The sequence below is a fragment of the Pongo pygmaeus genome, chromosome 2 (assembly GCF_028885625.2).
Source record: "Pongo pygmaeus isolate AG05252 chromosome 2, NHGRI_mPonPyg2-v2.0_pri, whole genome shotgun sequence".
Classification (NCBI taxonomy): domain Eukaryota; kingdom Metazoa; phylum Chordata; class Mammalia; order Primates; family Hominidae; genus Pongo; species Pongo pygmaeus.
This window is the reverse complement of record NC_085930.1, coordinates 160,572,594-160,589,102: the sequence shown is the minus strand read 5'-3', so window position 1 is coordinate 160,589,102 and position 16,509 is coordinate 160,572,594. Positions and strand designations below refer to the sequence as shown.

At 37.2% G+C, this 16,509-nt stretch overlaps 1 protein-coding gene across 1 annotated transcript in view; it reads right to left on the bottom strand.

Annotated features, from left to right (window-relative positions):
* LOC129033807 (arylacetamide deacetylase-like 2) overlaps positions 1 to 16,509 on the bottom strand; it is a 37,677-nt gene that overhangs the window by 12,654 nt on the left and 8,514 nt on the right. The window contains exons 3-5 of the mRNA XM_054482840.2: positions 13,212 to 13,434; positions 11,225 to 11,294; positions 1,794 to 1,965 (exon numbers count right to left, since the gene is read on the bottom strand). Coding sequence (XP_054338815.1) covers positions 1,794 to 1,965; positions 11,225 to 11,294; positions 13,212 to 13,434 — 465 coding nt within the window. The remainder of the gene's footprint in view (positions 1 to 1,793; positions 1,966 to 11,224; positions 11,295 to 13,211; positions 13,435 to 16,509) is intronic.

Below are 16,509 nucleotides of genomic sequence, written 5' to 3'. Positions count from 1 at the left end.
TGATAGACCCGATTAAGAAAATGTGGCACGTATTATACACCATGGAATACTATGCAGCCATAAAAAATGATGAGTTCATGTCCTTTGTAGGGACATGGATGAAATTGGAAATCATCATTCTCAGTAAACTATCACAAGAACAAAAAACCAAACACCGCATATTCTCACTCATAGGTGGAAATTGAACAATGAGAACACATGGACATAGGAAGGGGAACATCACACTCTGGGGACTGTTGTGGGATGGGGGGAGGGGGGAGGGATAGCTTTAGGAGATATACCTAATGTAAATGACGAGCTAATGGTTGCAGCACACCAGCATGGCACATGTATACATATGTAACTAACCTGCACATTGTGCACATGTACCCTAAAACTTAAAGTATAATAATAATAAAATAAAAGAAAAAGAAAAAAAAACTTTAAAATTATTACTTTCAAAGCTCTGCATACAGACACATGGCCTAGGAATGACTACACATAAACATTTAATCCCTTACTCCACCCTCCACACTGTTCTGCTTGTTAGGAAGCTCTCCTAGAGAGTATCTGCCCTCTACCCTATGTTGAGAGTGCTGCCCTGGACTCTCTCTCTCTCTATCTGCTCATCAGTTTGCTGCTGCAGACAGGGAAGGTTTTAATCCATGACCACAGCTCCACTTGCTTCATCTGCTTGGACACATGGATCCTAAAAGCTAAGGGCCCAGAGGGGCTCTGAGATCATGAAGAGAGGAACAGGATTTAAGTTCATTTCCATTTTTTTTTTTTTTTTTTTTTTGAGGCAGAGTCTCGCTCTGTTGCCAGGCTGGAGTGTAGTAGTGCCATCTCAGCTCACTGCAACCTCCGCCTCCCAGGTTCAAGTGATTCTCCTGCCTCAGCCTCCTGAGTAGCTGGGATTACAGGTGCGTGCCACCACGCCTGGCTAATTCGGCTAATTTTTTATTTTTAGTACAGACGGGATTTCACCATATTGGTAAGGCTGGTCTTGAACTCATGACCTCATGATCCACCTGCCTAGGCCTCCCAAAGTGCTGGGATTACAAGCATGAGCCACCACGCCGGGCCCATTTCCTTTCATGCTAAATGGGATGTGTCGAGAAGCCACCTTCATTCATGGTGGTTTTAATTTGTTTTATTTTTACTTAAAGGCACAATAAGTACTTACGAACTAACTTTTGAGTCTACATTCCTTTTACAAGCAGGGGCTGTTCTATAATTGAAAAGGGAGTTCCTCTGCTTATGTTAATTTTGTTCCATTAAATAAATGTTTTGGCAGTGGGAATTACATATTAGACTGAAATCATTTTTCAATATTTATTTGGGCAGATATTTAATTGCATATGACAAGGGTTTTAACATCAGGTAAATTTTATCTGTCACAGTAGTGATTCTTCTACACAAGCATGACACAGGTCTGGTATGTTATCTGATGACACTACAGGGTTTAAAACATGGTTTACGCTGACAATTTACCTAAGGAGAACAACAAGCCTCTGTCATATTAAATGGTAGTTCTGGACATTGTATTAGTTTTCTTAAAATTGATGGGACAAATAAGAGCCTTATTTAACATTATGTGCAATGTCCCCTCAATGCCTTTAAAGCCATATCTATCTAAGGTATAATTATACAAAAAGGGACAGGAAGTTGTCTGTATGTTTGTTCATTTTTGCTATTTCAAAGTTGAAAATATAAGAACAATACAAAGATTGTAACAGAAATAAAATGATTCTCTTGTATTCAAATTACAGTATGCATGTGTATTATAAACATACATAACACATAAAACATACCAGTTGAGTCACTGCTGCTGCCAATGTACCCCCGGAACTATCACCTGTGATACAGATTCGTGTGGGATCCACTCTATATCTTTCAAGAATTTTGTCCTGTAGAAAGAACTTGACCGCAGAAAGAATATCTTCAATGGCAGCAGGGAAATAATATTGAGGAGGTTGTCTAAAGCTTCAGAAAAAAAAAGCAACAAAGCATTTATGATTAAACTTAGGTTATATATATCCAAATATCTATCAATTTAAGCTACCGATCCATTGAACATAATTGGCCCTACTTTGACTTTAATTTCTTCAATTAAACCTGGCTTACTACTAACTTTTGTTTTAAAATAAAAAGTAGATGCTGCTATAAAGGTTATAAAATGTTGGCTCTATAGAGAGATAAGAAAGAGAAGGATGTGTCTTCACTCTCATAAAATTTTCAACAGAAGAGCAGTCAGGAGGGGAGGTACCCTGTACTATTCATCAGATTCTCAATGTAGTTGGTGGCTCAAGAAAACATTTTTACTTTAAATTGACAATAATAATTTGTAAAAATTTTTATTTAGAAAATATTTCATACATTTTAATTAAATTATAATTTTATAAATTTATGGGTTTCAAAGTGATGTTATGATTTATGAATATAACATAATATGAAATAATTAAAATGAGCTTGGTAATATATCCATTACCTCAAATACTTAATATTTTTTGTGTTAAGAACATATGATGTTTGTAATCTTTGCAACTTTGTACAATATTACTAAGTATATTCACTGTATTGTGCAATAGAACTAAAAGAGAATTCCTCTTTTTTAACAGATTTTGTACCCTTTAACCATTGTCTCCCCACTGGTCCTAACCACTGGCCTCTGTAACCACTGTTCTACCCTCTGCTTCTGTGAATTCAATGATTTTAGTTTCTACATATATGTGAGAACCTGTGGTATTTGTCTTTCTATGCCTGGCTTATCTCATTTACGATAATGTTCCCCAATTCCATCCATGTAGTCACAAATGACAGAATTTCCTCTTTTTTGAGGCTGAGCAGTATTCCCTTGTGTATATGTACCACATTTTCTTTATCCATTCATCTGTTGATGGACACTTAGGTTGATTTCATATCTTGGCTATTGTGAATAGTGCCACAATGAACATGGGAGTGAGGACATATCTTTGACAAACCAATTTCAGTTTTTTTGGGCAGATACCCAGAAGTAGATTGCTGGATCATATAGTAATTCTAATTTTAGTTTTTTGAGGAAACTCCACAGACTTTTCCATAATGGCTGTACTAAGTTACATTCCCACCAATGCTGTACAAGGGTTTCCTTTTCTCAACATCAGTTCCAACACTTGTTAACTTTCATCTTTTTTATGATAGCCATTTTGACAAGTGTGAGATGATATCTCATTGTGGTTTTAATTTGCACTTCCCTCATGATTAGCAATGTTGAGTATTTTTTCATATATATGTTGCCCATTTGAATGTCTTCTCTTGAGAAATATCTATCAAATTTGTCACCCATTTTTTAACTGAGCTTTTCTTTTCCTTGCTATTAAATTGTTTGAGCTCAAAATATAAATATTTTTGATATTAACCCCTAATTAGATGTATGGCTTGCAAGTATTTTCTCTCAATCTATAGATGTCTCTGTAGAGTGTTAACTGTTTTGCTGTGCAGAAGCTTTTAGTTTGGTGTAATCATATTTGGCTATTTTTATTTTTGTTGCCTATGTTTTCTGGGTCAACAATTTTCAGAACTATTGTTGGGAAGGCACAAAATATTTTTTAAAAGGAGAAAATCTGAAAGTAAATTATTTGTAGATACCTTGTATTAGAAATGTATTTAGGTCAAAATTCTATAAGGTTGCATGTCTCATTTCATATCATGAGCACTATCTGAAAACGTGATTCAAAATAAAAGCTTTGAAATGTAAATAATATTTAAGCATAGCAAGGAATCTTTCTTAATCATTGTAATTTATTTATAAGGTAAATTGTTGCAGCATCTTTTAATGACTCTATATATGTATATATATAACCACATACATATTATATACCTTGCCTTCTAATATAGGAGCTATTGAACTGTCCAATTTTTTATTCCTATTGATAGTATTAATCTCAATATCCATAATTAGAGTTAGTAAATTATTCATATGGCAACACTAAGCAATAAACATTACAAAGATTGTCCTAGCAGTATTGTCATACTGTAATCTGTATCTAAAGTATCTAAAATATAGCATAATCTAAACAAAATAGCATATCAAAAATGTGATTGTTACTTTAAACATGGGTAAAGAACAAAAAACATCATAAGTAATTGATAAAATTATTTATGATAAATTTGTAATTTATAAGATTACTTGATAAAATTCTTGAACCAGATACTCTCTACATATTACCATTTTAGAAGTATATTTAAAAATGATAAAGTGGCATACTAGGTTAAACAGGTTAAACCTATAGAGTAAAAGGGAGACTATCCTAATTAGTATAAGTTAGAAATATCTCTGAAAGCATAAGGGATACTTCTGGTTGCTCTAAAGCAGCAAAAATAAACAGGATGGCATTAGTTCAACTTGTATGTTCTATTTGATCCTATTAATTTCTCACAAGAATTTACACTATTTTCTCTTTTCATAAGGATGCTAAAATTCTCTAAGTGTATTTCTGCACTCTGAAGTTGGTGGGAAAGATGGAAAAAGTTCTTCATCCTGAGGATGATGGTTTTAGAAGTACAGAGTACACCTGAATACATTAGAAAGTATTGGACATTTTGGACAGTCATCAGTCTTTCTCACATATTGTTAGAAATTTTGACAAAATTGTGAACTACTAAGATCTCTAATTTTGAGAATGACTTGAAATTATCATATGGTTCCAATATTTGTCACCTGATATTCTTCCAACCCAAAATATCTCTAAAATTCATCTTTTTATTACCAGCTGAAACAAAACCCAGCATCGCAAATGTGTAATGGGTAACTAGCTTCCTCTTTCTATGTTTACTATATTTGGATTAAGCTGGGTCCTTCTAGCACCTTTATGTTCCCAGAGATTCTCACAGCTGTGTTGCCCAGGATGTTCACCCTGCAATGCCTCTCAGAGTTAACTACAAAGGAAGAGATTAAAGGAAAGTTGGTACCCAGTAGTCATTCAGGAGCAGGTTGTTCAGTTTCCACATAGTTGAGCGGTTTTGAGTGAGTTTCTTAATCCTGAGTCCTAGTCTGATTGCACTGTGGTCTGAGAGACAGTTTGTTATAATTTCTGTTCTTTTACATCTGCTGAGGAGAGCTTTACTTCCAACTATGTGGTCAATTTTGGAATAGGTGTGGTGTGGTGCTGAAAACAATGAATATTCTGTTGATTTGGGGTGGAGAGTTCTGTAGATGTCTATTAGGTCCACTTGGTGCAGAGCTGAGTTCAATTCCTGGATATCCTTGTTAACTTCCTGTCTCGTTGATCTGTCTAATGTTGACAGTGGGGTGTTAAAATCTCCCATTATTATTGTGTGGGAGTCTAAGTCTCTTTGTAGGTCACTAAGGACTTGCTTTATTAATCTGGGTGCTCCTGTATTGGGTGCATATATATTTAGGATAGTTAGCTCTTCTCGTTGAATTGATCCCTTTACCATTATGTAATGGCCTTCTTTGTCTCTTTTGATCTTTGTTGGTTTAAAGTCTGTTTTATCAGAGACTAGGATTGCAACCCCCACCTTTTTTTGTTTTCCATTTGCTTGGTAGATCTTCCTCCATCCCTTTATTTTGAGCCTATGTGTATCTCTGTATGTGAGATGGGTTTCCTGAATACAGCACACTGGTGGGTCTTGACTCTTTATCCAATTTGCCAGTCTGTGTCTTTTAATTGAGCATTTAGCCCATTTACATTTAAGGTTAATATTGTTATGTGTGAATTTGATCCTCTCATTATGATGTTAGCTGGTTATTTTGCTCGTTAGTTGATGCAGTTTCTTCCTAGCCTCGATGGTCTTTACAGTTTGGCATGTTTTTGCAGTGGCTGGTACCAGTTGTTCTTTTCCATGTTTAGTGGTTCCTTCAGGGGCTCTTTTAGGGCAGGCCTGGTGGTGACAAAAATCTCTCAGCATTTGCTTGTCTGTAAAGGATTTTATTTCTCCTTCACTTAGTTTGTCTGGATATGAAATTCTGGGTTGAAAATTATTTTCTTTAAGAATGTTGAATATTGGCCCCCACTCTCTTCTGGCTTGTAGAGTTTCTGCCAAGAGATCAGCTGTTAGTCTGATGGGCTTCCCTTTGTGGGTAACCCGACCTTTCTCTCTGGCTGCCCTTAACATTTTTACCTTTATTTCAACTTTGGTGAATCTAACAATTATGTGTCTTGGAGTTGCTCTTCTTGAGGAGTATCTTTGTGGTGTTCTCTGTATTTCCTGAATCTGAATGTTGGCCTGCCTTGCTAGATTGGGGAAGTTCTCCTGGATAATATCCTGCAAAGTGTTTTCCAACTTGGTTCCACTCTCCCCGTCACTTTCAGGTACACCAATCAGACATAGATTTGGTCTTTTCACACAGTCACATATTTCTTGGAGGTTTTGTTCATTTCTTTTTATTCTTTTTTCTCTAAACTTCTTGCATTTCAATTCATTTGATCTTCCATCACTGATACCCTTTCTTCCAGTTTATCGAATCGGCTACTGAGGCTTGTGCATTCATCACGTAGTTCTCGTGTCGTGGTTTTCAGCTCCATCAGGTCCTTTAAGGACTTCTCTGCATTGGTTATTCTAGTTAGCAATTCATCTAATCTTTTTTCAAGGTTTTTAACTTCTTTGCCATGGGTTCGAACTTCCTCCTTTAGCTCAGAGTAATTTGATCATCTGAAGCCTTCTTCTCTCAACTTGTCAAAGTCATTCTCCATCCAGCTTTGTTCTGTTGCTGGTGAGGAGCTGCATTCCTTTGGAGGAGGAGGGGCACTCTGATTTTTAGAATTTTCAGGTTTTCCGCTCTGTTTTTTCCCATCTTTGTGGTTTTATCTACCTTTGGTCTTTGAGGATGGTGATGTACAGATGGGTTTTTGGTGTGGATGTCCTTTCTGTTTGTTAGTTTTCCTTCTAACAGTCAGGACCCTCAGCTGCAGGTCTGTTGGAGTTTGCTGGAGGTCCACTCCAGACCCTGTTTGCCTGGGTATCAGCAGCAGAGGCTGCATAACAGCGGATATTGGTGAACAGCAAATGTTGCTGCCTGATCTTTCCTCTGGAAGTTTTGTCTTAGAGGAGTACCTGGCCATGTGAGGTGTTAGTCTGCCCCTACTCGGGGGTGCCTCCCAGTTAGGCTACTCAGGGGCCAGGGACCCACTTGAGGAGTCAGTCTGTCCATTGTCAGATCTCCAGCTGCGTGCTGGGAGAAACACTACTCTCTTCAAAGCTGTCAGACAGGGACATTTAAGTCTGCAGAGGTTTCTGCTGCCTTTTGTTCGGCTATGCCCTGCCCCCAGAGGTGGAGTCTACAGAGGCAGGCAGGCCTCCTTGGGCTATCGTGGGCTCCACCCAGTTCGAGCTTCCTGGCCACTTTGTTCACCTACTCAAGCCTCTGCAATGGCGGGCGCCCCTCCCCCAGCCTCACTGTTGCCTTGCAGTTTGATCTCAGACTGCTGTGCTAGCAATGAGCAAGGTTCCCTGGGTGTAGGACACTCCAAGCCAGGCACGGGATACAATCTCCTGGTGTGCCGTTTGCTAAGACCCTTGGAAAAGCACAGTATTAGGGTTGGAGTGACCCAATTTTCCAGATGCCGTCTGTCACCCCTTCCCTTGGCTAGGAAAGGGAATTCCCTGACCTCTTGTGTTTCCTGGGTGAGGCAATGCCTTGCCCTGTCGACTCATGCTTGGTGTGCTGCACCCACAGTCCTGCACCCACTGTCCCACAATCCCCACTGAGATGAACCCGGTACCTCAGTTGGAAATGCAGAAATCATTGGTCTTCTGCATTGCTCACGCTGGGAGCTGTAGACTGGAGCTGTTCCTATTTGGCCATCTTAATGAAGGCAAAAATAAAGATGTTCTTTGAAACCAACGAGAACAAAGACACAACATACCAGAATCTCTGGGACACATTTAAAGCAGTGGGTAGAGGGAAATTTATAGCGCTAAATCCCCACAAGAGAAAGCAGGAAAGATTTAAAATTGACACCATAATATCACAATTAAAAGAACTAGAGAAGCAAGAGTGAACACTTTGAAAAGCTAACAGAAGGCAAGAAATAACTAAGATCAGAGCAGAACTGAAGGAAATAGAGACACAAAAAACCCTTCAAAAAATCAATGAATCAAGGAGCTGGTTTTTTGAAAAGATCAACAAAATTGATAGACCACTACCAAGACTAAGAAAGAATAAAAGACAGAAGAATCAAATAGACGTAATAAAAACTCATAAAGGGGATATCACCACCGATCCCACAGAAATACAAACTACCATCAGAGAATACTATAAACACCTCTATGCAAATAAACTAGAAAATCTAGAAGAAATAGATAAATTTCTCGACACGTGCACCCTCCCAAGACTAAACCAGGAAGAAGTTGAATCTCTGAATAGACCAATAACAGGCTCTGAAATTGAGGCAATAATTAATAGCTTACTAACCAAAAAAAGTCCAGGACCAGATGGATTCACAGCCGATTTCTACAAGAGGTACAAGGAGGAACTGGTACCATTCATTCCTTCTGAAACTATTCCAATCAACAGAAAAAGAGGGAATCCTCCCTAACTCATTTTATGAGGCCAGCATCATCCTGATACCAAAGCCGGGCAGAGACACAACCAAAAAAGAGAATTTTAGACCAATATCCCTGATGAACAACGATGCAAAAATCCTCAATAAAGTACTGGCAAACTGAATCCAGCAGCATATCAAAAAGCTTATCCACCATGATCAAGTGGGCTTCATCCCTGGGATGCAAGACTGGTTCAACATATGCAAATCAATAAACGTAATCCAGCATATAAACAGAACCAAAGACAAAAACCACATGATTATCTCAATAGATGCAGAAAAGGCCTTTGACAAAATTCACCAACCTTCATGCTAAAAACTCTCAATAAATTAGGTATTGATGGGATGTATCTCAAAATAATAAGAGCTATCTATGAAAAACCCACAGCCAATATCATACTGAATGGGCAAAAACTTGAAGCATTCCCTTTGAAAACTGGCACAAGACAGGGATGCCCTCTCACCACTCCTATTCAACATAGTGTTGGAAGTTCTGGCCAGGGCAATCAGGAAGGAGAAGGAAATAAAGGGTATTCAATTAGGAATAGAGGAAGTCAAATTTTTCCTGTTTGCAGATGACATGATTGTATATCTAGAAAAACCCCATCATCTCAGACCAAAATCTCCTTAAGCTGATAAGCAACTTCAGCAAAGTCTCAGGATACAAAATCAATGTACAAAAATCACAAGCATTCTTATACACCAATAACAAACAAACAGAAAGCCAAATCATGAGTGAACTCCCATTCACAATTGCTTCAAAGAGAATAAAATACCTAGGAATTCAACTTAGAAGGGATGTGGAGGACCTCTTCAAGGAGAACTACAAACCACTGCTCAATGAACTAAAAGAGGATACAAACAAATGGAAGAACATTCCATGCTCATGGGTAGGAAGAATCAATATCGAGAAAATGGCCATACTGCCCAAGGTGATTTATAGATTCAATGCCATCCCCATCAAGCTACCAATGACTTTCTTCACAGAATTGGAAAAAACTACTTTCAAGTTCATATGGAACCAAAAAAGAGCCCACATTGCCAAGTCAATCCTAAGCCAAAAGAACAAAGCTGGAGGCATCATGCTACCTGACTTCAAACTATACTACAAGGCTATAGTAACCAAAAGAGCATGGTACTGGTACCAAAACAGTGATATAGACCAATGGAACGGAACAGAGCCCTCAGAAATAATGCCGCATAGCTACAACTATCTGATCTTTGACAAACCTGACAAAAACAAGAAATGGGGAAAGTATTCCCTATTTAATAAATGGTGCTGGGAAAACTGGCTAGCCATATCTAGAAAGCTGAAACTGGATCCGTTCCTTACACCTTATACAAAAATTAATTCAAGATAGATTAAAGTCTTAAATGTTGGACCTAAAACCATAAAAACTGTAGAAGAAAACCTAGGCAATACCGTTCAGGACATAGGCATGGGCAAGGACTTCATGTCTAAAACACCAAAAGCAATGGCAACAAAAGCCAAAATTGACAAATCGGATCTAATTAAACTAAAGAGCGTCTGCACAGCAAAAGAAACTACCATCAGAGTGAACAGACAACCTACAGAATGGGAGAAAACTTCTGCAATCTACTCATCTGACAAAGGGTAATATCCAGAATCTACAATGAACTCAAACAAATTTACAAGAAAAAAACAAACAACCCCATCAAAAAGTGGGCAAAGGATATGAACAGACACTTCTCAAAAGAAGACATTTATGCAGCCAAAAAACACATGAAAAAATGCTCATCATCACTGGCCACCAGAGAAGTGCAAATCAAAACCACAATGAGATACCATCTCACACCAGTTAGAATGGCAATCATTAAAAAGTCAAGAAACAACAGGTGCTGGAGAGGATGTGGAGAAATAGGAACGCTTTTACACTGTTGGTGGGACTGGAAACTAATTCAACCATTGTGGAAGTCAGTGTGGAAATTCCTCAGGGATCTAGAACTAGAAATACCATTTGACCCAGCAATCCCATTACTGGGTATATACCCAAAGGACTATAAATCTTGCTGCTATAAAGACACATGCACACGTATGTTTATTGCAGCGCTATTCACAATAGCAAAGACTTGGAACCAACCCAAATGTCCAACAATGATAGACTGGATTAAGAAAATGTGGCACATATACACCATGGAATACTATGCAGTCATAAAAAAGGATGAGTTCATGTCCTTTGTAGGGACATGGATGAAGCTGGAAACCATCATTCTCAGAAAACTATCACAAGGACAAAAAACCAAACCGGCATGTTCTCACTCATAGGTGGGAATTGAACAATGAGAACATGTGGGCACAGGAAGGCGAACATCACACCCCGGGGCCTGTTGTGGGGTGGGGGACGAGGGAGGGATAGCATTAGGAGGTATACCTAATGTTAAATGATGAGTTAATGGGTGCAGCACACCAACATGGCACATGTATACATATGTAATAAACCTGCCTGTTGTGCACATGTACCCTAAAACTTAAAGTATAATAAAAAAAAAATAAATAAATAAAGGAAAGTTGGGTCCTTTTGAGTAAGCATTGATATTATAACAGGAATAAAAGTTATTAATATGAGCAAAAACTCCACACAATTCAAGCCACTTTTGAGGCTTAGGTGACTTTGTTTGGAAATCAATCCTATATCATGAGGGCAAGGATCATAGTATTTTTTTTTTTATCTTACTCCACTCCCACAACAACAGCATCAAGTTTGTTTGCCGTCTCTCTGTTCAGCAAGTCATAAGGCGAATTCTCTGAAATGAAAGAAATAAACATAAGTATACCCTGTAAATAAAGAGCAATGGAAAACCACTGATACTTATGAAATATGATGGAAGTATAGATTGTAATTAACTGGTGGAAACTTTATAACCTCCATTTTTTGTCATCATATGAAAGGACCTCTGTCAGAGTAACAAAACCTTCCTAATCCTTCACCTACCAAATCATTCCTCACCAAAAACAAAGACATCTGATTGGTGACAATGGGAGAAGAAACTTGGCATGCCCTGCTGACCCACTAGTTTTCTTTCAGAACTCTCCTTCCAGTTCCACTGCGTTGCACGCTTCAAAGGGGCATCATTCACCAAGGATGGCCCAGAGACAGGATGCTCTCTCCTTTCTGTGGCAGGTTTCACCAGGAAGAGGCTGGTGGTTGTGCAGCACTGTTGGATGCTATCCTGGGTATATGTGTAACTCAATTCTGACCCATTAAGCAAGAATCAAAGACACATCCTTTAAATCTTTATTAGTAACACACACAATATTTTGGCTGTCTTCTGCTTCAATCCTGTATTGCTCAATATTTGCAAAACTATGGAAAAGAAGAAAGAATGTGTATGTCTTGACTCTCTAAAACTGAAACACTCATTGCCATGGTTTTCCATAGAACTCTAACTAGAATAAGCCAGAACTCTGAAGTTAAGCGGAGCATAATATTATGATCAGCATTGTGAGTTTCGTATATTCAGAGATCCAACCATAATTCATTTCTTCAGGAACTACTAGTCATCATTACTGTCTTTTTGAATAAAAAACATTAATCTAATGCCACATATACTTCTTATAAGCCACATTGAGCACATGGAAGAACTGCTCACCAGTGGTGTGATGGTTAAGCAAGTGGATCTTGCTCATTTGGCTACTGGTTCTACCACTTACTAACAGTAGGACTTTGAGAAAATTACTTAACCTCTCTGTGTCTGTTAGTGCACCTCAAAAATTGTGATAATATCTATTCCTAGAATGTGCTTATCTAGCAAAATAAAAGTTGACCACCCTGCTGCTTGCGGTAGCATTTTTGCTTGTTTTTAAATAACAGATCATGAAGCCAAAATTCTGGATGTAATGATCAGGCTGTAGGTTCTTTGAGGAAAGGAGTATTATTGTTTGCTTCTTAACATCCTCTGAGTACCTAGTATGATATCCTTTGTACTCTGTGGTGTGTGGTGACTTTGTACTCTGTGCTGTGCAGTGGTAATATTCCCTGACAATCTAAAAATAAGGATATGAATGTGTGTGCATGCATCCCAGCTACTTTACTGTATCTCTTGTGATCATCTCCAAACATTAGATGGGAACATAGACTTCCGGGGGGGAGCTATTTTGTCAGTTCTATTTTTATTCATTGAGTTCTATGTTACATTTTCTAACATTCTATCTAATGTTATATTTTCATTTTAAGATCAAAGTTATGCATTAGATTCTAAGTCTCAACATTATTGTTCCATCACAGTGTATAGCTTGGACATGTGTTTTCCACTCAGTAGCTACAAATTGTATTATTTCTGACTCAGCACTTAAAACATCTTATTCATGTCAGTTTTTCTGAAACTGAAGGCAGGTCCTTAGGTAATTTCAAACCTAAACTTCAAGTTTACTAACTTGAACTTCTCATTCTATGCTTTCAATATAAGTTAATTTAATAATAAAGTTTTTAAAGCAAAAATCTCATCTAGTGTTTTTATAATGTTATTTGCCACGTGGTGTGTGAAGAAATATGTATGAACCATGATTGATACAATCTATCATATCTTTGCTAAAATACATGTACATACCACAAAAATTAATATCATATCAGCAAATGTTCTGCCTATTTTACATGTATACATCCAATATATTTTAATATAAACATATATAATTTGCAACATACACACATAAAGTGCACTTACTGCAACTTCCAATGACAAAGGCGCCACCATGAAGATAAATTACAGCCCGTCTCTGTCTTTCTGACTTCCTTTTTGGTAAATACAAACGTACTGGAATACCACTAAAGGTGGTGTCAGTCACTGTAATGTTTTGATCTGAAACTGGTTTTGTAATGTCCAGTTTTACTAATGTGGAAAATACTTCTTCATACTTCATAAGACCTATATTTTCAAATAAGGTAGCCTGTCAAAACAAAACAAAATGGAAAACATTAAACATTTTGCCCAAGGTCAAAATATAACTTAAGGCAGTACCTGAGCAATATCCTGGGATCTTTATAATAGACTCATTGCACTTTCTCTGAGACTAGACTCTCCGTTTACTTATATATCCACAAACATTCAGGAGCTTCACTTTGTCAAAGCATCGAATCTAAAATCTTCTCCCGACTTTCAGGACTCTTTTTAAACTGGTACTTTTTTACTTCCTTGTATTACACACTATTTTCTTTTTAAAAAATAAATTTGCTGGGGCTGGGCGCAGCGGCTCACGCCTGTAATCCCAGCACTTTGAAAGGCGAGGTGGGCCGATCACTTGAGGTCAGGAGTTAGAGACCAGCCTGGCCATCTTGATGAAACCCCGTCTCTACTAAAAAAATACAAAAAATTAGCCAGGTGTGGTGGTGCACGCCTGTAATCCCAGCTTCTCGGGAGGCTGTGGCAGGAGAATCACTGAAACCTAGGAGGCAGAGGTTGCAGTGAACTGAAATCACACCACTACACTCCAGCCTGGGCGACAGAGTGAGGTTCTGTCTGAAAATAATAATAATAAAATAAAATAAATTTACTGTGTATAATTGAGGTTTACAACATATTATGAGATACATATAGATGGTAAAATTGTTACTGAAATAAATTCACATTTCCATTATCTCACATGGTTTTTGTGACAAGGACAGCTAAAAATCTACTTATTTTTTTAAATTCCTAATACAATACAATTTTTTCACTCTAGTCTTCATGCTGCTTATTAGATTTCTAGACTTGTTCATCCTACATAAGACTAGCGATGTTGAGCACTTTTTAATATAACTGTTGGCCATTTTTATGTCTTTCTTGTAGAAATGTTTGTTCAGGTCTTTGTCCATGTTTTAATCAGGTTATTTCTTTCTGCTTTAAGTTCTAATAGTTCTTTATAAATTTTGGATAGTAACTTTATTAGATATGTGGTTGCAATCATTTTTCTCAATCTAAAGTTTGCCTGTTCATTTTGTTATTTAAAATTATTTTTCATTTTCAAATTCTTTGTGCAGAAGATTTTTAGTTTGATATAGCCTCATTTATTTATTTTTGCTTTTGTAGTCTGAGCTACAAAAGCTTCTGATGTGATATCTAAAAAGTCATTGCCAAAGCCAATGGTGGGTGTCAAGGATCCTTTCCCCTATATTTTCTTCTAGAAGTTTTATGGTTTCAGTCTTCCATTTAGGTCTTTCATCCATTTTGAGTTTATTTTTGTGTGCAATACAAGATAAGGGTCCACTTTCATTCTTTTGCACATGGAAATCCAGTTTTCACCACAGCCATTGCATAATAAATACCTTTTGTTTATCTAGAAACATTTACTTTTTCTCTTATGAGATGCTCATTTTAACCTGTTTTCCTTTATAAATATTAAAGTTGCATGGATGGTTTGTTTTAGAAATAGGAAAATTTTACATTATCTTTTTGAGGTCGAAATTTTGAAGACACATCCAAACATTGGTGTCAAAATATAGAATAATTGATTTTTATTCAAGTAACATGGAGAGCTGACTTCCCAATCTCTCAGCCTCTCTTCCCCTTAATCTCATTTTTGAGGTCCTCATAAGAGATGTGGTTCTTTCACTATGTGAGGAGATGAGGTTTATCAAATACTTGAGAATGCAAACATTGAAGGGAAAAAGTTTAATGTTTTGCCGGAAGAGACCTCCACCAAAATGTCTGCCAATGAATATCACATATCCATTATCTAGAAAGTTTTTCAGATAATTCTGTTGCAGTTTGATGGGATATTAGTCTAGGAAAATGACAGAGGAAATGAAGACACAGTGAGAAGAGATATTTTGTAGGGAAAATTTATCTTGAGGGATACATTTGGGGAATTAGGGAGATGTGTGAGTCATTTACGTTTTCTTAAGGCTATATTTTTAGAGCAGTGGAAGGCTATATTTTTAGAGCAGTGGAAAGCTCATAGCAAAATAAAAGGAAGTTACAGAGCTTTCTTACATGCACCCTGCCCCCAGGTATGCTTAGCCTCCCCCATTATTAATATTCCCCACTAGAGTGGTACATTTTACAATTCATCAACCTACACTGACATATCAGAATTACCCAAGTTCATAGTTTAAATTAGGGTTCATTCTTGATGTGGACATTGTATGAGTTTGGGTAAATGTATAGACATGTGTCCACCATTGTATTATCATAGAGTATTTTCACTGCTCTAAAAATTCTCACTGCTCCACTTATTTATCCCTCCTCTCCTATACCCAATCACCTGCAACCACTGATCTTTTGCCATCTCCATACTTTTGCCTTTTCCAGAATGGCATATAGTTGAAATACTACAATATGTAGCCTTTTCATATTGACTTCTTTCACTTACTAATATACATTTAAGATTCCTCCATGTCTTTTCCTGATTTGGTAACTCATTTCATTTTAGCAGTGAAAAATATTCCATTGTCTGGACTACAATAGTTTGTTTATTCATTCACCTACTGAAGAATATCTTGGTTGCTTCCAAGTTGGGGTAATTATGAATAAAGCTGCTATAAACATCTCTGTATAGGCTTTTGTGTGGACATGTTTTCAACTACTTTAGATAAATATCAAGGAGCATGATTTCAGGGTTGTATAGTAAGAATATGTTTAGATTTGTAAGAAACTGCCAAAGTAGTTGTACCATTTTAAATTCCCATCGACAATGAGTGAGAGTGCCTATTGTTGCACAACTTCACCAGCATGTGGTGTTGCCAGTGTTCTGGATTTTTTTGTGTGTAGTAATATCTCATTGTTGCTTTTGTTTGCATTTCCCTGATGACAGATGAGTGCAGTATTATTGCACATGCTTATTTGCCAACTGTATAACTTATTTGTTAAGGTGTCTGTTAAGATCTTTAACTCATATTTTAATAAGATTGTTTATTTTCTTTTTTTTATTTTTTATTTTTATAGATATGGGGTCTTGCTATGTTGCCCAGGCTGGTCTCAAATTTCTGGGCTCAAGTGATCCTCCCACCTTGGCCTCCCAAGGTTTTGAGATTACAGGTTTGAGCCA